The following is a 27515-nucleotide window of genomic DNA, read 5'->3' as shown; positions in this document are numbered from 1 at the left end:
TACGGTTAAGCTGATGATAGTGTATTGTTAGCAGATAGAGAATCAACATTCAACATGGATTACAGATAAGTAAAGCTGGGTTTTCATTTCAGAGCTCAGTCTTCTTTCTTTTTTTTTTCTTCTCCTCTTTTCCCTCCTTGTGGAAGACTTTCCCATCAGGCTGTTCTCTCCACTTCAGGGTGACTTCACTCACTCCTTGCTCCTTCAGTCTGTCCTGGAACTGGGAAACACAAATGGAAGCCATTTTGAAACATTCATCCTCTCTATTGTGTTGTTGTTGTGTCTAAAACCCCCCACTGTTTTTTAGATATTATCAAACTTCATAGTGGCAAAACATATGAAGCAGAATAAGCATGTAAACAAGTATTCTAGACCTGTTTGAGACACACCAGCCCCTAACCCAATCTGGATTTTGGAGACTTGCCTTTTTCAGGATGTTTGCTTTCACAGCAGGGTCATTGAGATCCACGGAGGAGTCCTGCACCTTCATCCTCAGCTTAACTACCTGCCTCTTTACTGGTACTGAGACACAGAATGAGAGGAGAAATGAATCATTCATTTGCTGTCCTATTAGTTCTGTGATATTTACACTTTTTCGTGTACATTCAAACATGATTTATGCTAAAGTTATGCAGCTGAAGGACAGTAAACCACTCACCAGGGATGCTGTAGCAAACAAATGGAAATCTCTCTTCACAGGACTTAAATGTCCATTGGTCTGATTCCTGCACACCACACATCATTTTCATCTGTTTGATTGATATTGAAACTGAGCCACTCCATTTGGTGAACGAGTAGGCACTGCCATCAGACCAGTTAATGTTAGGATCTCTGTACAGGCCGATCCATGTCCAGTCTGTACCTGGCACCAAGTTCATGACCTCCTGGTTCTCAGTGTCGTTTCTCACAGTGGCCAGGTCTATGAAGTTCTCCCTGCAGTACCTCTGAGCATTGGACCAGTTCATTCTTTGATTCACAAAAACAAATTCAGGATCCAGCTGTGTTCCTGCAGATAAATTATTGGGGGGAAAAATGATTTAAGTCCTGAACTTCAATATAATCATTACTGGAGAACAAATAATACTTTGCTGTGTACTTACCATTATAGCAGACAAAATATTTCATGTTTGAACAACCATAATCGAACCATTTGTCATTACTGTTAAAGGCCATTACACAGAGATCATTAGCCCATGAATCTGGTTGACTGGATGCCCAGCTCCTATATTCAGCTCCACTCCCTCTGTACCCATCTGACCACTTCCAATCAATGACTCTGTACAGGCCAATCCAGACCTGACTGTTGTAACCAGCAGATGAAACTGTGTTGATGAGTTGGTTCATGTCTTCAGTGTTTTCAATGGTGACCAGGTCTGTGTATGTCTCTCTGCAGTACGTCTGAGCTTCAGTCCAATTCATGGGTTCAGCAACAAAGTGGTACTGATGAAGACGACATGTGGAGAAGATGGACCAGCCTGTGAGGAAAACACCACTTTTTAACATGTGAGGTGACTCTAACATTTTTAAGTATTATAATATAATGAAATAATAAACACTGTTAGACATTATTAAACGCACAGTATTTAACTTCTGCTGCTAGTGGTCTCTTAATCAAAACAATAACAAAAGACAGAGCTTGATGACATCATGAAGTAGTGTGGGATCATGGGAGTTGTTGTCTTCATTGTGAAATAACCACCATTGCAGTCATTGCAGTCAGCTTCTCCCGGTTAGGATTCCTTCAGTGTTCATTGTTCAGGAGGTTTTTACCAGGAACCAAATTATCCACAGAGGTCTCCTCCTCTCCAAAACAAACAGACCCAATTGTAGGGAAATTTTAGCTCAGTTTGGGGAAATTTACTGTTAAGCAGAATTATTACAAAGAACCACTTCAATTATTTGTCCAGCGTTATAACCTCAGAATCAGCATAATAAGACTAATAAATAGTTTCTCTTGGTGATTAGTCAAGAGAATCTTTAACACATAAATCAGCTTTGGGAAGGAATTAACTTGCACTCAGGAAAGGAATGGGATACGTAAAGTGACTGAAAGTAAGTTAAAGAAAACAAAGGCAATGACTTTATATGCAAAACATTTATTACCTAAAGACTAACCTAACAATGACACAAAACAACACTCACTAAACAAACAATGACGCTACAATGAAAGAATGAATGAATGCAGAACCAGAGTTTGTCAGAAAAGGGGTTGACTAGTGACCGTCACTGGAAGCAGCTGGTAAACTGGGGTGGCAAATTTAGAATTCAGTTCTAAGCAGATGAAGCTTTTTGAATTCACCCGGTTAGCAGAGCAGAAGTGTGCTACTTGCATGTCTGTGGGCTGGTAGCTGCTGAGTGGTGTGGTGACGTCAGGAGAGATGAGAAGGTGTTGCCACCGTGGGGAGTGGAGATGAAGATTTGTCAGCTGAAGTTGGTTTCAACTCAGAGAAAGAATGGGACCTCGTACCAGTAACAAAGAGAATCCAACTATTGCATTCCAGTGATGGTCTTTTATAGGTACAGTTAGATAAGGGACTTCAGAGAAGTGTCTGACCAATCATGGCATCCACTGGAGGTCAGATAATTTGTCTTATTTTTAAAACAATCTCTCAAACAACTGTACCTTGTTACCAAACAACTACCATGACTAAAAATCGAATATTCTTATGCTCAGGAGATTGCAATGCTACCAAACAGCACATGTTTATCTCTAGTGGTTACTGAGATATTAATTACCTGATTTTAACACACATACAACTTGGAGAATTGAGTTAAAAATTTCCAACATAGTTATGGACACAAATGTACACATTCAAACAATAAGAAAAGTAATAAAGTGATGGCATTGGCCACTTATTAAGGTAGACAGTGTTGTGCTGAGGAATATCCTACACAGTGATTAAAACCAGTAAAACACTGAATAAAGCAGTTTCATGTTAATAATCAGTGTTTCAGCCCCTCTGGATACGAGACATTCAGAGAGGCTGTTAACATTTGCTCAGCTTGTTTCTCTGATAACTTAAGATCCAGACGTCTGATGACTAAAATCCTTCATCTGGTTAAAAGATATAGTAAAAAACAACCAAGATATAAAAAGTGTATTGAAAAATGTGGCTTAAAACTAGATAAAAATGAAATTATTGACAATTTCTGGCAGACATCCACAACACTGACATACACACAAAGAGGATATGATGCTATTAACTGTCGACCAAATGAAACAGACCCTTAACCTTGATTAAAATTTCAGATTTCTCACGGTTTGAACATTGTTGGAAACATCTGGGATAATTAAACAACTCAACAAAATATATAACATATGTCTAGTCGTTTTTAGATTTTAATAATGCAGAAAAGTTACATATTATGTCTTTAAATATTTCACTGACCTGAGAGATACAGGACACCCAACAAGATCCTTTCCATCATGATGCTGCTCTGAGGTCTCTGTGTGTCGATGTTCACTATTAAAAGGAAACTCTGCCTCTATATTAGCTGTTTTTAGGCAAATCTAGTCAAATACAAGACCAGCTTCTCTTCTCTGTTACTGTTAAAAGTCACGGTTCTGCTGTATTCCAAATGCAAAAAGTATGACGTATATATATGTTTATTTCCAAAACACTGTCATGTACATATTTATATTTTATTTCTCACTTAGCTCCAGTCATATCTAGTGTGCAGAGTTTCAGTTGTATTTGTCTTTCTGTTTGTCTGAGATTTTTGTCTTCTATACGTAAGAGGCTCACAGTGTTGAAAAAGTGTCATTCAGATAATTCAGCAGCAACATCTCCCTCCAAGTCCATGACAGTCAGGACTCCTTGGTCTTCTTTGGTCTTCAAGTAGTTCTTGCAAAGCTTTGAGGTGTGTTTGGGGTCATTATCCTGCTGCAGTATGAATCCTTCTCCACAAAGATACAAACCAGAGGGTACAGCATGTCTCTGAAGAATGGAGTGGTACTTCTCCAACATTAAGATTGATATATATCAATTATATATAGTATATCTTATGCATGTATTTGTGTGTGTGTGTGTGTGTGTGTGCGTGTGTGTGTGCGCGTGCGTGTGTGTGTAGGTCATTCACTGTCCCTCAGGTTGTGGCATGTTCATACATATTGGGCATATATATACTGCATGTGAGCTCCTACATTATTAAATTAGCAATTTAACAGCAGCTGAAAATCTTTTTGCTGACCTTCAGTGGTTAAACTTCTCACCTTGCTGCTGTGATGTAGAGAAGTGTACTTTGGGCTGTGGTAAGTACATCATGACATTGCTGTTGGGTGTGGTTACAGGTGCAACAGAGCATACTTTTGACTACACTCATCAGTAAGGGGGCTTCTCTTTAGCCTGGGGTCTGTTCCAGATCGTGGGTTTAGTGAAAACACATGAGATGACTTTAACTGAGGGTCAGTCACTGTGGTAACTCACTCTGTGAACTAACCTGCTCACTGGCAGCTTTTCTTCAAACCCTGAGTTTCTGTCTGTCTCCTCCCTCCTGCAGAGCCTGAAGGAGTTGTCGGACATGCTGTTTCATTTCCTCATTGTTACAGTTGATATTCATTTGCAGAGCTTTATGTTGGGAGTGGAAGTTTCCCAAGGACTGATTTTACTGATCCAGCCGCTAACAGTAATGTCTTTGAACAGCAATGAACTCATCCTACTTACAAGTATTGTGTTTGTATCCAAAGTCTGATATATCTTATTTCTCTGTGCCGTAGACCTCCGTTGTCCAAAAACTATTAAAAAACGTTAATGAGCCACATGGCTGCACTGTGTGACATGTTTCTTCCTCATGATGAGTTTAGGGCAGCTTGTTGAGGAACAGCTCCAAAAACTAATAACAGTGATCACACTTTCAGTCTCAGGAGAGTAGTTCTCTGTACAGCAGATGGAGTTTGCCCAGCTGTCATGGAAAAGTGAACGTTCAAACTTCCTTTTTTACGAGCCCTTTAAGTACAACCTCAACTTAAGCTTTTTCTTAACTCGAACCACATCCTTTAACATGGAGACGACCTTAAAACACTCAGAAAAATAGAAATGTTGCATTTCATCACAGTCAGCAGTGAGCTGTTTGTCAGGTTTATTCATTTATGTACAAGCATGTCTGTCACCAAGGCAGAGACTGTCTGAGATATAAAACAGAGTAGAAAATCAATAAGGTGCAAAAACAAACACTGATGCATGAGTCTGTATTCCCCCCACAACCCCCCACCCCCACCTACAAAGCCAAGCTATGTACAGCAGGTTCACTTTTACTGACATCAGACATCTTGCTCAGTTATAAGCCACGCCAAGCTGTAAGAGAAACAACATGAACTAAATACTTGCAGATATAAATCCTCTACTCCTTGTCTTCATGCTAACATGCTGACTACAGTGGAGCATAAAGCCTAAATCGAAAAAAGCACCATAAAAATATAAAAATATGACATTGATGAGACATGTGGGCAGCACATCTCTAGCCTGGAATCAGGCTCATTTTTTCTCAGTAAGCAGGTGCAGGTGGTAGCCATGCAGGTACTTTTGGTTTGGAACAACTTTCTACTGCAAAAATAGTACTTAAGAAAACAGGTTTCTTGAAAGACACGTTGCGTTTGAATTTGTAATTATTGATTATGCTGTTAGTGCCATAAACAATATTCTATTCAGTCTCATTGTGTTGGTGCAGAAATCTCAATACCTGGACAAATACAACCAAAAGTATCTGCATGGCTACACAACACTAGAGACAAGTGAAAAAATATGGTTTTCCATATTAAAAACTGGCAGTTCAGGTAATGGACACAACTAAAAAAGGCCCTGATGAAGATGAGGGGCTCTGGTTTCAGAGCCAGTGGACAGTAAACCAGGATGAAGGGGCCTACCAACTGTCAGCTGCTGTCCTGAAACAGCTACCAGAGGTCAGTGTCCGGAGGTTCTCCACAATACAAATACAGGATTGTATTCATTCAACAAGAAAACAGGAAATAAAACAGGGGATTCACCATTACTCACCAATATACCTTCAAATTCCTCCCACATCACAGACATAAAATATGAATTCATGATGATGCTGAGAATAATTCTGCTTCTTGAAATAAATAGCTCTTTGAGAGGAGCTGCATTGTTGTTCAGCTGCTGTGTGATTACTGTGACCCTTAAAGATGCACTTTGTCTGCTGATGCTGACACACATGAATGACAACCAGTCATGATGTAGAAAATATGATCGTGTGGAGCCAAACAAATTCTACAAAAACACTTTAAATATATCAACATAAATAAACAAAGGGAAGCTAGTATTTCCTTTAAACATTTACAAATAAATACTTGGTTTTGACCTTTTTGAACCCAAACTGAATCAGATTTTGAGTGAAAAGGAAACAAAGAGACTGGTGGTTGCTTGAAGAAGAAAGTTTGTGCACTAAACATGCTCCATAGTATAAAAGTTTCAAAAGCTTGCTATTTCTGTATGGTGTGGCACTTACAGTTTACTAAAACAGGCAACTTGTTCTGGTTCATGTGAATGCTATGCTTGTGTCCTCAACATGCTCTCAGACTGTATGAACAGTTTAAATAAATATAAACACAATTTCTTAAAAAGAAAAAGAAAAAGGAAATAACATGAGACTGATGTGAGGAGTTGAGAGGTTTATGTGCCGTTCTTCTGCTCCCATTCCTGCAAAACAAACAAACAGAGACACACACTTAGTTTGCATGCTCCACATTTACATGGATTTGACTTTGATATTATCAAGCAAGCAAACAAAACTTTATTTATATCATACATTTCATTCCAGGAATGTACTATGTACTATGTAAATGTGCCTCACAGAGCTGAGCTACCACGAAAGTTGCAGACAAATATGCACATAATGTTGTACAATACAGAAAATAATACTAGAAAATAGTTTTAGAAAATGAGCATAAAACATAAAACATTTTCAACACTTGCCTACTCTAGCCTCAAACCTGTCAGAATTGTAGGAGAACCAGTTGATCTTTGTTTTTCCTGCAAAAATAGCCCAAAGAAGGTCTGAGCTCAATCAACAATAACCTCTAACCTCAAAAGACATGGATGTAGATTCAACTTTGTCTGGAAATGCCCTCAGGTAAACTGAGAACCCTTCCTTCACATTAAAGTGTCCGGTTTGACTCCTCACAGAACCATCTCCTCACCCCAAACTCTCTCTAAATTGTGTGGGACAATCCCAAGTGGAATTTATGACACTAATGCTGCTACATGCTTTATCAACCCAAGATTCAGAGGATGCCGGATTAAAGGACCCTTTCCTTGGACAAATGCAGAGAGACTGTTTATCATAGTGAAACCTCATCAATTTGTTTGATGAGTTTGGACAACTCTACCTACATTTTATGTTTCTTTTCACCTTCTAATCTCATACATACACACACACCCACATTCCTCCCCTGATGCTTTCACCCTGGTGAGACTTCCAATAAAGATAGTCCAGACCTGTCGTAAATTCAGTTAATCCTTAGTTGAATTTCTGTGTTCCTTAAAACCAGAAGTTTGATTCAATGTTTCTTAAGTATAAAATCATCTTGTAATCTATATATTATTGGTCACAAAGTAATGCCTGTCAAATTGTTACATAGTAATAGAACCACAGTGCCATCCAGTGGACAATGTTCAGTGAGGTTGAAGCTGATGTATGATGTATGTTTTTTTTATTGTGATATCTATTAAATTGCCTTTAAACTCTACATGACTCAGTAGGAATGTGATATGTATGAAGGATTACTTTGATAAGCAAAGAATTAACGCAAGTAGTTACAATGTATGATAGCAAGTAGGAAGAGTAAGTTTGTTAAATAACTATAGTATGTTTTAATTAAGCTGTGTGAGGCCCTGTTAGTGGACATATAGCCAACAAAGATGACATTTTATTTTGGTAACGCTTTACAATACAGCCCGCAACGTACAGTGTAATTACTCTGTAGTTACGGTGTAATCTTTTGTACTAACGGTGTACCAGTACAGTACGTACCAATACATATATGTAGGTACAGGGGAACAAGATGTGACGTTACGGAATAAGGGGGTAAAAATTTAGGAATTTACAAATTACACTGTAGTCATTGTTTAACTACCAGGTACCTATTCTATTATTACATACATGAGTATGTACGACCTCCTGAGCAATAATCTGGAACTTTGGGAAGAACTGCAGGGTAACATTACCGCTTAAATACATTCAGATTATTACTCACCGTATGTTTGCTGTAAAGTAGTTCAGCAGGGAGCAGATTGGATGTGTTCCCTCATCTCACCAGCGCACACCTGTAGGGTGGGCGGGCGGAGAGCCTTGTCCATTTCGTTATAGAAAACACTCCGTCGCCCCCTGCTGTGATCTGATGTGAATGAAACGTACCCATTCAACTGTGATGACGCTGATATGAAAGGTCACATGTCACCACTGTAATAAAAACATAGTACTCTTGCGTTATTATTGTCTTTATGGCATTGCTTTTATTGCTGCCTCTCCAAATCTTTGCCTCTTATTTGATTTACACTTTGTATTTTGCCTGTTTATTAAAAGAAAATAACAAGCAGATAGACGTGTAATTGTGCCACTTTTACCTGGCTGGTCACGGCCACCTATGTCACTTCCTCTTTATGTTAGTATGTCACTTTCCATACAAGGGAAACGCCGACAGCGCAATCAAATCACATTTTAAATACTCATTGAATACACACACACACAGACGTGTTTTCCCGTAGCGTACGGCAGAGTGCTATAGTCCTCCTACACGGTGGTCAGCTGGCAGACAGGGAGTTTGGTCTTCCTGTTCGAGGTATGTATAGTAGTTGAAAGTCAACCTGCCAGGTTTTCTTCATGGTATTAATGGCAACAATTGTAAATACCAGGTGCAGGCAACCCCAGCTTTTGAACATCCAGATCCGTGGGACACAGTAGATTTCACCTGTAGAGGTAGGCACTAATAGTTGTTGTTTCCTGTGTAGTGTTGTATTGAGTTGTATCAAAAATGATGAGTTCTTTGTGATTTAGGGGTCCAGAGCGGAGGAGCATTTGAGCTGTGCCATAATTGGCCGGGGTTATTATGGTAGAGGTAGGATGAAATAATTAAGCATATCATATTGAAGGCCACGGTTGGATATTTGGGATTGTTTTTTTTTGTTTTTTTTAATTTTCCTTTTTCTTTTCTTTTAGGATAGTTTGCTACTGTTTTGCCGATAGTTTTTGTTGTTTTTTATTTTTTTCTTTCTTTTGTTTAGTTGTATGTAGTGTTGCTTTTGCCTCTTTTGGTTCAGCATATTTTTGACTGATTGTAATATTGGTTGATTTGTGTTGTGAGACGAGTCCACTGCGCCTGAAGGACCTCGTTAGGTGTATTAATGCTGTCTCTGCGCTCCTTTATTTTAGCTTTAGGTATCCGGACTGTACTGTGTGGGGGCTCTAGCCGTATGGTTTGTTGTGCACCTGCATGCAGACAAGTATTACACGGCACCTAGGGGTGTTAGTTTGCTGTGTGTGTGTGTGTTTGTGTGTGTGTGTGTGTGTGTGTGTGTGTGTGTGTGTGTGTTTGCGGTGGTGGCAGTGCTGTGCAAACACATGGTGATGTAGTCGTGGGAAGAAGAGGCTATCTCGTACCAGTCAGCCTGGCTTGTTAATCATATGTTTTTGTTTTTTTCTTTAGAGTTAGGAGTAATTTGAATATATATATTTTATTATTCGCTCAGAAACAGCATGATCGTGAGGGTGTGTGAGGTATTTTCAACTCTTAAATACCTGCTTGGCAGATATTATCTTTATTATATCAATAAATTGGTCTCTGGTTGTATTACAACATTACTGTTTTTTTAAATTGATCTTTTTAAATAAATTTAAATAAATGAATTTGATACAATTGTTCTTGAAGCCACGTCTCTGTTTCATTTCTTTACACTTATCTGTGTGTTGACCTGTATAGAGTAGGTGGTCTTGGGGGAAGCCCAGGTTAAGGTGGGATTAGCAGTGCCTTACCCTCCAGTTGGGCAGGTCACACATACCACAGAAATGTTTTCACCTGTATATAGTCATTCCTTGTGTATATTTCCATATCCAACAATTGTGATTAAATGTTAATTAATTGTTAGATTTGTCCAACACATCCACTCTGATCTAATTAAAGTCCTCTAGTGAGGCTGGAAGTTGTGCAGCTGTTTGCTGTGTTTAATACTTTGGATTTTGGCGGGCCAGCTGTTGTATAACGACAGCTGGGAGTTCCCTAATGTTAAATGAAGTCATTATTTGTGTTATTTAATTTATCATTTAAGTAACTTGGTGTTTGTTTGATCTTTTCTTTTAACTCCTAATGTAGTCTACTCGAATTTTGTGTCAAACATAGGTAACGGTAAATGGTAAAATGACGTTACTTTATGTACAGTACATACTGTATAGTAGTTGTTTATGTACAGTATATAACTTACAGCCTGCTCAGATATACAGTCATGAGTGAAATATTACACATTTTGTATTTTAGACTAAAATAAATGTATATAATTTGTTGGTACAGTTGGTATTATAGTGTAACAATGTAAATGTAAAACAGGTTACCTCACTCTCCCCACAACGGATCACAATATCTATTTTTTCTGTACCAGTAGGCCCAATCTGCAACATAGCCAAGCCTATGTGAAATATCTTAATAACCTAAACGTGGGTGAGGGTGGATGTGTTCTAAGGCACCACAGTTGAATAAAGACAAAAATAAATCTTGTTCTTCTGTCACAATGAAACTTATTATTACAGACCTACATACAATATATTTCTGTATTATAACCTTTATTTTTATCATGAAATTATGCAAATTAGGCAAACTCATGTAATAAGTCAGAACAAATATAACTATTTCAGGTGCGTCGTCTTCCTTTAATCATATGTGTATAATAATTAATACGAAAAACAGAAATGTACAGTGGGGGAAATAAGTATTCAACATGTCAACATTTTTTTCAGGAAACATATTTCCAGTGCAGATATTCATATGAAATTAAGACCAGACATTGATATTAACTCAATAAGGCAAAACAGCTAAAGAAATCATAACATTCTAATCAATAAAAAAGTCATGTGCATTAAATTTGAATGACCTAATGTCTTGAACACGCTGTATGAACAAACACTGAACCACTAATTAGTCCTCTAACCTGTGATATTTAGAATCAGCTGGTTAGTTCATGTGGCTATTAGCACTTCCACTCTTTTAAAAAGGGTTAGACATCTGTGAACACATTATTTGTTACCAAGCTATCATGAAGAAGCATCTCATGATGATTAGAGGCAAAGAGCTCTCCCAAAACCTTTGCAACAAGACTGTTGAGCAACATAGGAAGGGTACAGGCTACCGACTGATTCCTCAACTCTTAAATGTTCCCATAAGCACCACTGGGGCCATTATCTGCAAGTGGAAGCAGCATCACTCCACCATCAACTGGCTGGGGCATCAAGGGGCTGTGGTTTCCTCTTCCTTAGCTGCCTCCAGGCCCTGGGGAGGAAGCTGACTGTCAGAGGACGCACCCCGTCCCTCCTTCACCCATCATGAGGAGTGTATATGTCTGACACAGAAGTAGCCCCAACTTGACCCCACCATGCCCGTCAGAAACAAAGCTTTCACATTTATTTCTTTTTCACAAATGAGCACACGATTCTTAACCTTTGACTGTCTAAACTAAATATAAATGAAATGATATGAAACATTCTGTTATTAACGTCCATTATCAAAGTCAAACTCTATGTAGAAATATAGGATTGGCAGTAGCAGCACTGCAGCAGCAACACTGTCTGTGTGAACACTGCAGGTGTGTGAGACGCAGCAGTTCAGTGATGCACACACACTGTTCAGGTAAAGGTAGGCTGTGTGTTCCAGGAGTTAGAGGCACCACATTGAGGAGGGGGTTGCTTCTGTCTCCCCAACTCAGGTGAGATGAATAAAGGGAAAAACAATGTCTGTTGCTGGTTCTTCTCTGGCCTCTCATCTTACATCTTTCTATGACTTAACGTCACGCAGGCAGCCTACTCATCTGCACTGTGCCTGAGTTTCTTCTCCAGAAATGTTGCATAAGGTGAGTAATTTCTCCCATCTCTGTTATCAACCTTACACTCTAACTGTGCCAGACACACAGGAGCACAGAGCCGGGCTCACACACGGTAAATGGGTGATGATTCTTCCCAGGTTCATGGTCACGGAAGGTTTCATCACCAAAGGGTGGCATCCACTCTCCAAGAAACCAGGTAAAGGTGAGTAATTTATTATTACATCATTATCATTTGTGTCAAACAAAAGGCCACTAAACACAGCTCCCATCTAAATGTTTCAAGGCTGCAAATCAATACAAAACTCCAGGTTCTTAGTTTAACCAAACTACATCCAAATAAGTCACTTTACTGAACTCAATACATGTTTTATTTTCTTTCTCTGTTATCTGTCTTCCTCAAATTCTCTCAAGCATCTCATGTAGAAACGCAATAGGACTCAGTAAATCATTACCAACAAAGAGAGAAATACAGGAGAGGTTCAATGACTCCTCTGAAATGAAGATATTTCAGATGTTTTCTCAAGCAAACCATTTTAATGATCCTATGGTAGTAAGATTATTTCTAAAGGGTAACATGCAATCAGCTGTAGTTCAGTAAAACTACAACAACAAATCACATCCTCCCCTCTTGTTTTACATGTCTGTCTCTCACTTTGTTCCCACATTTACTAGACTCTCACTTTGTAGCCAACAATACACACATGCAAACACAAGAGTGCAGTGTTATATTTTAATTCCCACACACAGATACGTGGAGAACTCAGCATGTATGCAATATGAAACACAGTATGTGCTCATGCAGTCATTGATAATTCACTATAATCCCACTATGTATCTGTATATTCTTTAGTTGTGTGTAATTATTTAGACCTGACATATTTACAGAGGTTTGGTGTGACGTTCACAACCATGTTTGTAGGAGCACATAGTTTGTCCAATGGTGTGTAAAATAACAGAGGTGCTCAGTCACATGACATGTTCCTGTCATCATCTGACAACAAACTAAGTACATTTACTCAAATACTGTACTTCAGTACAATGTTGAGGTACTTGTACTTTACTTGAATATTTCCATTTTTAGCAACTTGTACTTCACAATATTTGAGGAAATATTATACATTTATTTAACACCTATAGTCACTAGTTACTTTACAGAATATTTTATTTAACATAAAAACACTCATGATATGAAATACAACAAATTAAAGATTAAACCAGTGTTTCATTTGTCTTTTAACCTCTTTCCTCTCCCATCAATCATCTCACAGCCCCTCAGATTTATCTTGGGACCCTTTGGAGGGGCCCAACCCCTAGGTTGGGAACCACTGGACTTAACTACCTACAGTTAAGTTTGCTGTATATAAAGTAGTTCAAACTAGCTCCACCTTAACCAGCTACAACAATAAAATGTTGTTCACACACTGATGCATCAGTATCAATAATCTAATAATGTCATATTAACGTCACTGCGCAACCACTATTTTCACTTGTTATACTTCTACTACGTTTTACTCATCATACTTATGTTATATTGTAGTATTGCTGCTTTGAAGTAAAGGATGTAAAAACTTCTTCCTCCACTGGCTGTCATGGAGGGAATGTGAAGTGGATACATTTTGCTGTGTCAGCCTATATTATCAGCCTATATCATATTATCTATATAAGATACTCACACTTTTTGATACATTTGTCAGTTGTGTCTTTTCTTAGTACTCTTGCCTTTTGCTAAAGTGTTTTTGTTTGAGTGCAGCAACAGAAGTCTACAGATTTCAACAGTTTGGATGGAAGGCCTTTGCAGACTACCAGTGCTCCCATTATCACCTAGATTACTTTATTATTCTGCAATCAATCACTACCATAACTGTGTGTCTGTTGCTTTTATCAGGTTGGTTCACACACTGTAAACTTGAAGCCAAAGACTCATCTCATATGTTTTATTTGGAAGAAAAGTGACTTTGATTGAAACACTTCACACAGTAATATTGATGAGGAAGGATAAAACTCTTCTATACAGGATGTAGTCAAGGTTACGGTTAAGCTGATGATAGAGTATTGTTATCAGATAGAGAATCAACATTCAACATGGATTACAGATAAGTAAAGCTGGGTTTTCATTTCAGAGCTCAGTCTTCTTTCTTTTTTTCTTCTTCTCTTCTTTTCCCTCCTTGTGGAAGACTTTCCCATCAGGCTGTTCTCTCCACTTCAGGGTGACTCCACTCACTCCTTGCTCCTTCAGTCTGTCCTGGAACTAGGAAACACAGATGGAAGCCATTTTGAAACATTCATCCCCCCTATTGTGTTGTTGTTGTGTCTAAAATCCCCCATTGGTTTTTAGATATTATCAAACTTCATAGTGGCAAAACACATCAAGCAGAATAAGGATGTAAACAAGTATTCTAGACCTGTTTGAGACACACCAGCCCCCAACCCAGTCTGGATTTTGGAGACTTGCCTTTTTCAGGATGTTTGCTTTCACAGCAGGGTCATTGAGATCCACAGAGGAGTCCTGCACCTTCATCCTCAGCTTAACTACCCGCCTCTTTACTGGTACTGAGACACAGAATGAGAGTAGAAATGAATCATTCATTTGCTGTCCTATTAGTTCTGTGATATTTACACTTTTTCGTGTACATTCAAACATGATTTATGCTAAAGTTATGCAGCATTCTCTGGCTTCCACTGAAGGACAGTAAACCACTCACCAGGAGGGATGCTGTAGCAGACAAATGGAAATCTCTCTTCACAGGACTTAAACATCCACTGCCTTGATTCCTGCACACCACACATCATTTTCACCAATCTGAGTGATTCTGAAACTGAAAATGAGCCACCCCAATGGGGGAACGAGTAGGCACTGCCATCAGACCAGTTAATACCAGGGTCTCTGTGCAGGCCGATCCATGCCCAGTCTGCACAAGGCACCGAATTCCCAACCTCCCGGCTCTCAGTGTTGTTCCTCTCAGTGGCCAGGTCTATGAAGTTCTCCCTGCAGTACCTCTGAGCATCAAACCAAGACATCTCTTGATTCACAAAAACAAATTGAGGATCCAGCTGTGTTCCTGCAGATAAATTATTGAGGAAAAATGAATCTTTGATTTAAAGTTCTGAACTTCAATATAATCATTACTAGAGAAGAAATAATGCTTAGCTGGGTACTTACCATTATAACAGACGAATTTAAAATCTTCTTCACAATAATGATCCCACCATACGTGACCACATCCAGTGAGTACACAGTGAACATTAATCGATAAGTATGGATATCCTGATTTCCAGTTCCTATATTCAGCTCCACTCCCTCTGTACCCATCTGACCACTTCCAATCAATGACTCTGTACAGGCCAATCCAGACTTGACTGTTGTAACCAGCAGATGAAACTGTGTTGATGAGTTGGTTCATGTCTTCAGTGTTTTCAATGGTGACCAGGTCTGTGTATGTCTCTCTGCAGTAGTTCTGAGCTTCAGTCCAATTCATGGGTTCAGCAACAAAGTGGTACTGATGGAGACGACATGTGGAGAAGATGGACCAGCCTGTGAGGAAAACACCACTTTTAAAATGTGAGGTGACTCTAACATTTTTAAGTATTACAGTATAATGAAATAATAAACACTGTTAGACATTATTAAACACACAGTATTTAACTTCTGCTGCTAGTGGTCTCTTAATCAAAACAACAACAAAAGACAGAGTTTGATGACATCATGAAGTAGTGTGGGATCATGGGAGTTGTTGTCTTCATTGTGAAATAACCACCATTGCAGTCATTGCAGTCAGCTTCTCCCGGTTAGGATTCCTTCAGTGTTCATTGTTCAGGAGGTTTTTACCAGGAACCAAATTATCCACCGAGGTCTCCTCCTCTCCAAAACAAACAGACCCAATTGTAGGGAAATTTTAGCTCAGTTTGGGGAAATTTAGTGTTAAGCAGAATTATAACACAGAACCACTTCAATTATTTGTCCAGCGTTATAACCTCAGAATCAGCATAATAAGACTAATAAATAGTTTCTCTTGGTGATTAGTCAAGAGTGTCTTTAACACATAGATCAGCTTTGGTAAGGAATTAACTTGCACTCAGGAAAGGAATCGGATACGTAAAGTGACTGAAAGTAAGTTAAAGAAAACAAAGGCAATGACTTTATATGCAAAACATTTATTACCTAAAGACTAACCTAACAATGACACAAAACAACACTCACCAAACAAACAATGACGCTACAATGAAAGAATGAATGAATGCAGAACCAGAGTTTGTCAGAAAAGGGGTTGACTAGTGACCGTCACTGGAAGCAGCTGGTAAACTGGGGTGGCAAATTTAGAATTCAGTTCTAAGCAGATGAAGCTTTTTTAATTCACCCGGTTAGCAGAGCAGAAGTGTGCTACTTGCATGTCTGTGGGCTGGTAGCTGCTGAGTGGTGTGGTGACGTCAGGAGAGATGAGAAGGCATTGCCACCGTGGGGAGTGGAGATGAAGATTTGTCAGCTGAAGTTGGTTTCAACTCAGAGAAAGAATGGGACCTCGTACCAGTAACAAAGAGAATCCAACTATTGCATTCCAGTGATGGTCTTTTATAGGTACAGTTAGATAAGGGACTTCAGAGAAGTGTCTGACCAATCATGGCATCCACTGGAGGTCAGATAATTTGTCTTATTTTTAAAACAATCTCTCAAACAACTGTACCTTGTTACCAAACAACTACCATGACTAAAAATTGAATGTTCTTATGCTCAGGAGATTACAATGCTACCAAACATCACATGTTTATCTCTAGTGGTTACTGAGATATTAATTACCTGATTTTAACACACATACAACTTGGAGAATTGAGTTAAAATTTCCAACATAGTTATGGACACAAATGTACACATTCAAACAATAAGGAAAGTAATAAAGTGATGGCATTGGCCACTTATTAAGGTAGACAGTGTTCTGCTGAGGAATATCCTACACAGTGATTAAAACCAGTAAAACACTGAATAAAGCAGTTTCATGTTAATAATCAGTGTTTCAGCCCCTCTGGATACGAGACATTCAGAGAGGCTGTTAACATTTGCTCAGCTTGCTTCTCTGATAACTTAAGATTCAGACGTCTGATGACTAAAATCCTTCATCCGGTTAAAAGATAAAGTTAAAAACAACCAAGATATAAAAATGTTTAATAAAAATGTGGCTTAAATCTGGGTACATGTCAGTTTATGACAGCATTTGGCAGACAACCACAACACTGATGTATGCACAAAGGTCATATGATGCTATTAACTGCCGACCAAATGAAAAGGCCCCTTACCTTGATTAAAAGTGTGAATTTCCAGGTTTGAACTTTAGAAACATTTTGGATGATGTAATTACACAACTCAATAAAATATTGAGTTAAACATTAAACATTAAACATTATAATGTGCAAAAGTTACATATTATATCTTTAAATATTTCACTGACCTGAGAGATACAGGACACCCAGCAAGATCCTTTCCATCATGATGCTGCTCTGAGGTCTCTGTGTGTCGATGTTCACTCTTACAAGGAAACTCTACCTCTGCATTAGCTGTTCTTAGGCAAATCTAGTCAAATACAACACCAGCTTCTCTTCTCTGTTAGGGGCAAAAGTCACAGTTCTGTTGCATTCTATATGCAAAAAGTATTGACACACATGTAAATGTTTGTCTCCATAACATTTTCATGTTCCCACAGAACATTTTTGAGGCTGTTTTTTTCAGAGTCATACTTTGGTCGTGTGCAAAGTGATTTGAAGGGATCAGTTCATCTCAACTACAAAATATATATCTTTTATTTCTCACTTACCTCCAGTCGTATCTAGTGTGCAGAGTTTCAGTTGTATTTGTCTTCTATACATTAGAGGTGAATGGAATTTTTTGTTTGTTTGTTTTTTGGTGCTCACAGTGTTGAAAAAGTGTCATTCAGATAATTCAGCAGCAACATCTCCCTCTGGAGTCTTCATTACTCCAAACAGAATTCACTGTGATCAGTTTTCATTGGGACTATTTCTTCAGTAGAAAGTAATTCCAATGATACCTGTTCACAGAGAGGCTGGGCTGGATGTTTGAAATGTTTAAATGTGGTTAACACCTCTAATTAAAATTCCACCGATTCCAATGTGTATATACATCAGATGAAAATACACACATACATATATAAATAAATTGAGTAATATCAGTTCACAGGTTTAATAGGAGACAGTTCAACCAGATTTGGCTCATGGCTGCTATTTGTCTACCACTACTCTACTACATATTGTTGCCTTCAGGCAGCAGGAAGTCTTCTGAGCCTCTCACTTATACATATTGTAATTTTCACACATTGTTAACCTTGATCAGAAGTTTCTATCAAATCAGATGAGGAGCTGAAGTGGGTATAATGTTGCATTTTTGGGGTGGGACACATTTTCATGAAGTGGAGCCACATGTGGCACAGTGCTAGAAAAGGGTCAGATATATTTGACTATATAACACCTTGAAATCAAGACAACCTTTAAAAAAAATACAAGCATGTGCTTTAACCTCTAAAAAACTGAACTGATGGTTTAAAGACATGTTTTATTTTTTCTAAAATGTGATTTTTTATGCGTTGCCTCGAGACATAATTAGTGCAGTTAGTGTAAGTGTTAAGACATTCTGAATGATGGCGATGTTTTATTGTGTAAAATGATGATCTGGTTCATGTTTTTGCTATCTACTACTTACTGGCAATAACAGACACAAGTACATTTTATGGTCTAAAGGGTTGAATAGATGCATACAAATATATTGTATTTCTTATGCAAAGTACAGAAAGTGTGATGATCATCTCTGGTTTACTAACAAACACAAGTGCTTCCTAAGATTCCACACAGGACGAGACTCCAGAAAATGAAGTCAGAGGTTAATGACAAAAAAAATAAAAATAATTTTTACATAAAGAAAAAAAGGATGTACATGTACAGTGGGATCCAAAGTCTGAGACTTCTAGTCAAGATACTTCTATTTTGCATTTGTTCTGAATGTAAAACTATTTCTTTCATTACAAATAATTTGAAAAATGTACAAAAATTTCAGAATATCTTAGTATTTCCTCCTTTTACTTTAATGACAGCATGCACTCCAGCTGGCTTTGAGGTGTGTTTGGAGTCATTATCCTGCTGCAGTATGAATCCTTCTCCACAAAGATACAAACCAGAGGGTACAGCATGTCTCTGAAGAATGGAGTGGTACTTCTCCAACATTAAGATTGATATATATTAATTACATATAGTATATCTTATGCATGTATTTGTGTGTGTGTGCGCGTGTGTGTGTGTGTCTGGGTCATTCACTGTCCCTCAGTTTATGGCATGTTGATACATATTGGACAGCAAGATTTTGAGGTCATCAAGCTCTACATATGTACAGTGCTGCTTGAAATTTGTGAATCCTTTAGAATTTGCTCTATTTCTGCATAAATATGACCTAAAACGTGATCAGATTTCCATTCAAATCCTAAAACTAGATAAAGAGACATCAGTTAAAGAAGTGAGACAAAAACCTTACACTTGTTCATTTATTTATTGAGGAAAATGATCCAATGTTACATATTTGTGTGTGGCAAAAGTATGTGAACCCCTAGGATTATTACTTCATTTGAAGGGGAAATTACAGTCAGTTGTTTCAATCAATGGGATGAAAATCAAGTGTGAGTCTGGGAGGCCCTACCTTATTTAAAGAAGAGAAATCTGGGTCTTTAATATCAAAGTCTGAGCTTCACAACACAGGTTTGTGGAAATGTGTCATGGTTCGAACAAAGGAGATTTCTGAGGACATTAGAAGAAGAGTTGTTGATATTCACCAGGCTGGAAAGGGTTACAAAACCATTTCTAAAGAGTTTGGACTCCACCAGTCAACTGTCAGGCAGATCATGTATAAATTGAAGACATCCAACATCATTGTTACCCTCCCCAGGAGTGGTCGAACAACAAAAATCACACCAAGAGCAGGCGTGTAATAGTCTGGGAGGCCACAATGGACCCCAGGGTAACCTCTAGGAAACTAAAGGTCTCTCATGCAGTGGCTACAGTCAATGTTCATGAGTCCACCATCAGGAGAACATTGAACATCAATGGTGTGCATGGCAGAGTTGCAAGGAAAAAAGCCACTTCTCTCCAAAAAGAACATTGCTGCCTATTATAGTACGCTCAAGACCATGTGGATAAGCCAGAAGGTGATTGGAACAATGTTCTGTGGATGGATGAGACCAAAATCAAACTTTTTGGCTTGAAAGAGGAGTGTTATGTTTGGCAATGAGGAAACACTGCATTCCAGCATAAGAACCTTAACCCATCTGTGAAACATGGTGGTGGTAGTATCATGGTTTGGGCTGCTTTGCTACCTCTGAACCAGGACAACTTGCAATCATGGATGGAGGCATGAGTTCTGAGTTGTACCAGCAAATTCTACAGGAAAATGTCAAGGTATCTGTCTGTGAACTGAAGCTCAACAGAAAGCACGTCATGCAGTAAGACAACAACCCTAAACACACAAGTTGTTCTACTAAAGAATGGTTAGAGCAGGTCACCTTCCACTGGACAAACTCTCTCCCAAAGGGTCTGAGAGTGGTCCAGCTGGACTAGGTTTGGACCGTCTCCAAAACAGACAAAGAAGCAAACAAACAAACAACAAAAGACAGAGAAGGGGAGAAGGGGAAAGAAGCAAAACAGACAAATACTATAGTAGGAATACCCCTTAGCTGGTCTCAGCTGGTCTGGTCCCTGGGCTGTGGCTGTGTTGCTGGAGGGGCTGGCTGTCGTGTGGAGGGGTGATGGTGGCATCCCCTCCTTGGGCTTTCTGTGTTTGGCTCCACCCCCCATAGCCATATTAAATTAATTTAATTGATATAAACTCAAATAGATATAAATTGATATAAATTAATATAAATATCTTAATTATTTAACCCATTTTGCTGTTATTGTGGCTGCCTCTGCTGCTACCGACGCCACAGTATACTATCAAACAAGACTATCATCATTAATATGTTATATTGTCGTATTGTTATTATTATTATCATTATTATTATTATCATAATTATTAATGCTCTCACTTTTTCTTTCTCCCCCTCCCTTTCTCCTCCCCCTCTCTCTCTTCTTTTCTCACTTTAATCACTCACCCCCCCTTCCCTTTTCCCACAATCAATCCATATTGCTTATTGCTCTCTACATTTACTACCTTTTTCATTGTAATATGATGTTGTCACTGCTGTTGTTTGTCATTATTTTTGTTTGTTTGTCTATTTGCTTGATTTGTCTTTTATTTATTTTTTTCCTTTCCACTATGTCTTGTTAACAGTATCACCAATAAAAAAAAATTTTTTAAAAAAAGCTGATGTGCAGGGCTGATAAACAGTTACCAGAAACGTTTGGTTGAAGTTATTGCTGTAAAAGGGGATCACACCAGTTACTGAAAGGAAGGGTTCACATACTTTTGCCTCCCACAAATATGTAAGATTGGATAATTTTCCTCAATAAATAAATAAAAAAGATGAAAAAAAAAGATTTTTTTGTCTCATTTGTTTAATGGTGTTCACTTTATCTAATTTTAGGAGTTGTGTAAATATCTGATCATGTTTTAGGTCATATTTATGCAGAAATGTAGAAAATTCTAAAAAGTTTCAAGCAACACTGTATACACATACACACACACACATACACACATACACATATACACACATACATATAGTAAATAAAAAACTTTAAATATATCAACATGAATAAACAAAGGGAAGCTAGTATTTCCTTTAAACATTTACAAATAAATACTTGGTTTTGACCTTTTTGAACCCAAACTGAATCAGATTTTGAGTGAAAAGGAAACAAAGAGACTGGTGGTTCCTTGAAGAAGAAAGTAGAGCAGACAACACAAGTTGCACAACTTTGTGCACTAAACATGCTCCATAGTATAAAAGTTTCAAAATCTTGTTATTTCTGTATGTTGTGGTACTTACAGTTTACTAAAACAGGCAACTTGTTCTGGTTCATGTGAATGCTTGTGTCCTCAACACGCTCTCAGACTGTATGAACAGTTTTAAATAAATATAAACACAATTTCTTAAAAAGAAAAAAAGAGGAAATAACATGAGACTGATGTGAGGAGTTGAGAGGTTTATGTGCCGATCTTCTGCTCCCATTCCTGTAAAACAAACAAACAGAGACACACACTCAGTTTGCATGCCCCACATTTACATGGTTATAAAGTATGATGTCATCATAACTGACAGAACCATGAGCCAGAGCGACAAAATTCAAATCCAGGCTGTAAAAAAAAAAAATTCCTTTCCACAAGATGTTGGAACCTGGCTGCAGGGATTTGATCCCATTCAGCCACAAGAGCATTAGTGAGATCCAACACTGATGTTGGGTGATAAGACGATGTGTTAATTCCACTCAAAAGTGGGAAAATGTCTTAATGAACTGAAGACCTAATGACATAATGAAACAGGACTGCAAAAACTGCCTTTTTGCATCAGTGACATCATCAGTAAGCCCATCACTTTAGTCTCAGTCTACATTGTGAGCTCTGACCTTGGCCTTCCTGAGGATGTGTCCCTGGACTAGTGAGGCCTTCTGGCCGCCCTGCTGCCGGTGGAGTAGTGAGGTGTCACAGCTGGAGAGGGGAGAAGACTCCTGGGTCCGTCACAACATCGCCGGTGACTGCACACACACACACACACACACACATACAGGTAAAAAGTTAGACAGCTAATGGTGGCATGCAGGTAGTTGTTTGCAATTGAAAGTAAACTGCTGTGGGAGTAATGAAGCACACACAGTGCAGTAAAAGACAGCATAGTACAGCTCAGTGTTCTAACTGAATCTTAAAACACAATATAGCAGGACTTTGGCTTTGTCATTTAACAACAAGCACTTTTTCAACAGAAGTCTATGTGTCTTACCAGCAGCAGCCTCCACAGCAGTGTGCAGGTCTCTCCTCTCCTTCTTCAGATGGGTCAGATGGTTCCTGATCTCCTGCTTCTTCTTCATCAGTTCTTCCTCTTTGGCCTGCAGCCGCTTGGCATCGGCCTCCACGCAGTTCTTCCCGTACTTACACTGCTCCGCATCTGCAAAATGATAACTGGGTTTGAAGAAACTGAATACAGGAGGCTGGTGTCCAAAAATGATGAAACTGCTGAGTCATCTGCCTGTTTGTGTTTGTGCTGCCAGTGTTGAAATCATAAAGACGAGGATCAGGTACTCTGCTCTGGTTTAAATACACATTTTAATGCACAGGAAGTCAGAAGAAACTCTTTCTAGCTTGACAGCCATGTATTTTACAAACTTTGACATTGAACCTGTTATATTAGTTTATTCCATTCAACTAACCTTCACATAACTAAGGTGAATTTGCTCTGAATTGAATTTGGGTAAATTAAAACTCTTCTACAAACATGACTGACAGAGTTATAGATTCAATCTGCTAATGTCTGTTTGTTCCAACACAAAACATGTGTCTTCTGAACAAATTTAACAGTTTCATACTGTAGATATTTTACCAAGGAAACTAAGTGACGAGTCAATACATAGAAGAAAAAAGGGATGAGAAAACTTTCTCTCTATTCAAGTCTTGATCCACAATGCTGTTAGCAAACTTCAAACTTCTGACAAAAACTAAAGTTCTTAAAATTCTGGTTGTTACTTACAATTCTTAAAAGATAAATCTAAATAAATTCCAAACTGGAGCTAAAATGACTGATGATTCAGACAAGACTGTAGCAGCCGCCTCTCTGAGAAGGAACACAGTAAATGAGTCATTTACTGTAATTTACTTCACACAAAACAACAACACACACAATCCACATGTTTACTGTCACATCAGCCTGATGTTGTTTGCTCTCAGGTAAGGTTTGTTTTACTTGTTTGGAGGACACCACCAGCCAGCTGCTGAAGATGGTGTTCATCAGCAACATAGAAAAAACTGACACAAAAGTCAGCTACCACAAATTAATTAAATTACATTAAAATCCTCCACTACAGTAAAAGAGTTTGCAAAGTAAAATGAAAAGAGGGCATCTCTTCAGGATTAGATTCCTATTATCAGGTTTACAGTTTTAAGAACAAACTTGCATCTTTTTCTGTAGTCATATACAACTATACAGTCCAAATATAAATCTTACAGACTGTTAAAATGAGGTGAAAATGAAGTACTTGCACTTTTTGCCATTTCATTCATACATTTACACAACTTGTCAAACACTAATAGGATCTTTTTTGACTCATGTGTATAGATATAGATATGGATGTGGTCCTAACACTACCAAGATATAAGTTTGTTTTTTTTCTCCAAGTACTTTGGGTAAAATCATCCCATAAAACTAAATAAGGTTGATGATAAAACTGACCGTGGAAATGAATATTTATAACAATAGTAAAATAATAGTTGTTAATTTCACCTCCTCTGGAGTATTTCGAGAACTAAGCTAAGCATGGCCTGCCCTCTTGTGGCTTTAAAAATGCACAACTCAATGCAAAATAAGACTTGAACTTACTGGCACTGCTGTAAACTTGAAGCAAACACAATAACTCATAGATATGTTTTATTCTGGAGAGGATTACATTTCATTAGGAGTTATGAATATCACACACAGTATTGATAAAGGACTAGCTCACTCTAAGTTATGGTTTAGTGCTCTGATAACTACAAGGCAGTGAACTATGTATACATTTTATTAGCAGATAGAATCAGTATTAATTATAGGTTTCCCATTAGCCTTAGCACAGCTAAAGTTGGGTTTTAATTTCAGAGCTCAGTTTTCTTTCTCTCTGTCTTGAGTTCTTTTTCCCTCCTTGTGGAAAACTTTCCCATCAGGCTTTTCTCTCCACTTCAGGGTGACTCCACTCACTCCTTTCTCCTTCAGTTTGTCCTGGAAATGTGAAACACAAATGGAAGCCATCGACTTTATTGGAAACCCAGAGAGGACATGAATGATTTCAACATTCAATCTGTAAAAAGAAACTGATCACAACATAATAAACTTGAGCTCTTGAGAATACAAAATAATTACTTTGTGAAAAGTAATTATTTTTAGCATTTAGCAGCTAAAGAGCCAGATATTTCCCTCAGGAGTTGGTAGAGAGCAAAAACAGAGCTAACACAGAGTGAACATTGGACTTGATAATGTTGCTCCACAACTTCTGGAAGTGTAAATAAGCAAAAACAATGTTGTGTTCATCACATCTTTCCATTGCTCCCAATTGGCCAAAAAACCTATTAATGCAGGTTAAAAACAGATCTGTGGCCTGTTTGTAAAAAACAGTTTTGTAAAAAAACAGGCCACAGCATGTAGTCTTCAACAGTTTTAAATCCAGTACAGTGATTTTAAATACAGGACTCCAGCAGGTCTGCATTTTATTTCCGATTCTCTTCTCCATCTACACAAACTGCATCTCATGTAACAGTGAGAGACTCTTTTTAAATAAGCAGATGACGTGGCTCTGGTGGCACACCTGACTGACACAAACTCGCTGTCAGAATGCCATCAGTCAGTGAACAACCTAGTCCAGGCTTTTGAAGGAGGAGCAGGAGGAAATTGGACGCACCGCAACCACTGTTTGACCAAGCTGGACGGTCGGTTGGTGGAGCAGGAGTACACTTTCAAATACCTGGAGACAGAATTAGACACCTTCCTCTCCTTCTCTCAGCATGCTGGCTCAATGTACAAAAAAGCCCAACAGCACCTGCTGAACAAACTTGAGACTTTTAATCTCAACAAAGACTTTCTAACCCTGGTTTACATGTCACTCATACTATACTCACCTTCAATATTTCATCTTGCTACAATAACTGGACCACTAAACACAAAATCAAACTCTCCTGCATCACCAGTCAGGTCAGTAAAATAAATGGATCAAGTCAAACACTGAGCTTTACATCTGGTCAGTAACAAAGAAAGCCACCATCATTACATAGGACCCCTCTTACCCCCTCCACCACTTCTCCCAGCTACTGCCATCAGGCCATCGCTAAATAAATCACACTAGTCACATGCAGATATATTCATACCTGAAGTGTCTTTTTACAGTATTGATGTTAACATTCATGACTTATTTTATTGTTTTATTCTTTCTACTTTGTTATTGTTACTGTAGTCTGTGGAATTACATAGATGCCACACAGGACACAATTACTTCAGGGGTTCTTGTAGCTTAAATTGTATTGTTGATCACATTTGGATCAGGTCATTTTAACAGAGTGTGTAAACTATTGAGCCATTTTTAAGAGAAGCTCATGTGCTTTCAGTTTGTTGAGGTCTTTGAAGGAGACCTACTATGCTTTTCCTTATTTTCAGTCATATATATAATGTTACAATGTCAGATGTTCATATTAAATGTGGCCAAAGTGTCAAATAACGAGGTCAACGTATGTAGAAGAAATCCCTGTCAGCCTCTCCGGCGGGGAACTCCAGCACAGAGAAACATATTCATTTTTATACATCAGTGTTTCTTGAATTATTCTCAATATTAATTATATATATTTTTAAAGTGTCTCACAAACTGTTTACTGCTGAGTTGCGACATAGATATCCTGAAATGTATATTGATTCCCTTTTTTTATGGGATTTTGAGATTTCTTAGGTCATGGAAAACTTACTGACTTTTATTCATGTCAATGCGTTCTATTGGCATGACTGTTTCCTCCAGAAGTATTTTAATATATTCTTATAGTTGGTTGGTTAATGAACTCACTAACATGTAAATCAAGGTTTGTGACATGTGAGAAGATTAAGTGAAGTTCTATTAACTGGAATATTTCAACCAATGTTTTTGCCTTTACTGATAGTAGAATAATGTAGATATCCCAGTGGTTAAATCCTCATTCATGAGTCTGAGTGCTGGTTAGGGTCATGGCTGCCATATTCTGTCTACGGTAGGCCTTGTTTTTGCAAGTGGTGTTAAAGGGAACACTGAGCTATAAAGAATGATTAATAAATAATATAAAGACCTTGACATTTACCACAGATACACTTCTGTACTTGCTCAGATGGAGTCTGGATAGTATCATAACATTTATGGTAATTACCTGACTCATAAAGCACTTCTTTTAGTATTCTGATCAAATATGTTGGTCACATACTGCAGTTGCTCTTGTAAGAAAAGTCTGAAAATGAGAATGCGAAAATCTTCTGTGGTTACATGGTCAATTTCAGGCCCCTCCACTAGACACAAACACACATGAGTATACATAATCTATGAGGTTAGGTGATTCATCTTTTAGTATCCCACACAGACTGTCTGTCAGCAGCTGTTTTTCAGTACAGTGTGGAGTTTAATCAGCAGATATAAACATGCAGTGGACTGTCCATGTCAGTGTGCTTCTCTTGAACATTGTATGGATTCTCTTCTTTTTACAACCACATCCTTTTTCAGGTAAGAGAAACTGAAAGAACTGAGCGTCCCTAGTTTTCATGACACTTTGTTGACTTTAAATCCAAAGTATGTTGCAAATTATATTAGCAGTTA

The 27515-nt window shown here is 38.2% G+C and overlaps 1 protein-coding gene across 1 annotated transcript; it reads right to left on the bottom strand.

The window, feature by feature from the left end:
- Nucleotides 1-88: 88 nt before the first annotated feature.
- Nucleotides 89-8315, bottom strand: LOC137175146 (C-type mannose receptor 2-like). The gene is made up of 5 exons (XM_067580860.1): nt 8273-8315; nt 1068-1475; nt 659-1006; nt 425-522; nt 89-220 (listed from the first exon to the last, which is right to left on the bottom strand). The coding sequence occupies exons 1-5, from the start codon at nt 8313-8315 to the stop codon at nt 89-91; spliced, it is 1029 nt and encodes a 342-aa protein (XP_067436961.1).
- Nucleotides 8316-27515: the final 19200 nt, after the last annotated feature.

Source organism: Thunnus thynnus, chromosome 22, assembly GCF_963924715.1.
Source record: "Thunnus thynnus chromosome 22, fThuThy2.1, whole genome shotgun sequence".
Lineage (NCBI taxonomy): Eukaryota > Metazoa > Chordata > Actinopteri > Scombriformes > Scombridae > Thunnus > Thunnus thynnus.
Note: the sequence above shows the minus strand (reverse complement) of the source record. Positions and strands in the feature narration are given on the sequence as shown.

Bases quoted from the DNA above. Each gene is read 5' to 3' on its own strand.
- LOC137175146 (XM_067580860.1), bottom strand. From the start codon at position 8,315: ATGGACAAGGCTCTCCGCCCGCCCACCCTACAGGTGTGCGCTG. The intron at 523-658 runs GTGAGTGGTTTA...TCTGTGTCTCAG, and splicing joins TGTTTGCTACAGCATCCCTG to TACCAGTAAAGAGGCAGGTA. The intron at 221-424 runs GCAAGTCTCCAA...TGTGTTTCCCAG, and splicing joins AAGCAAACATCCTGAAAAAG to TTCCAGGACAGACTGAAGGA.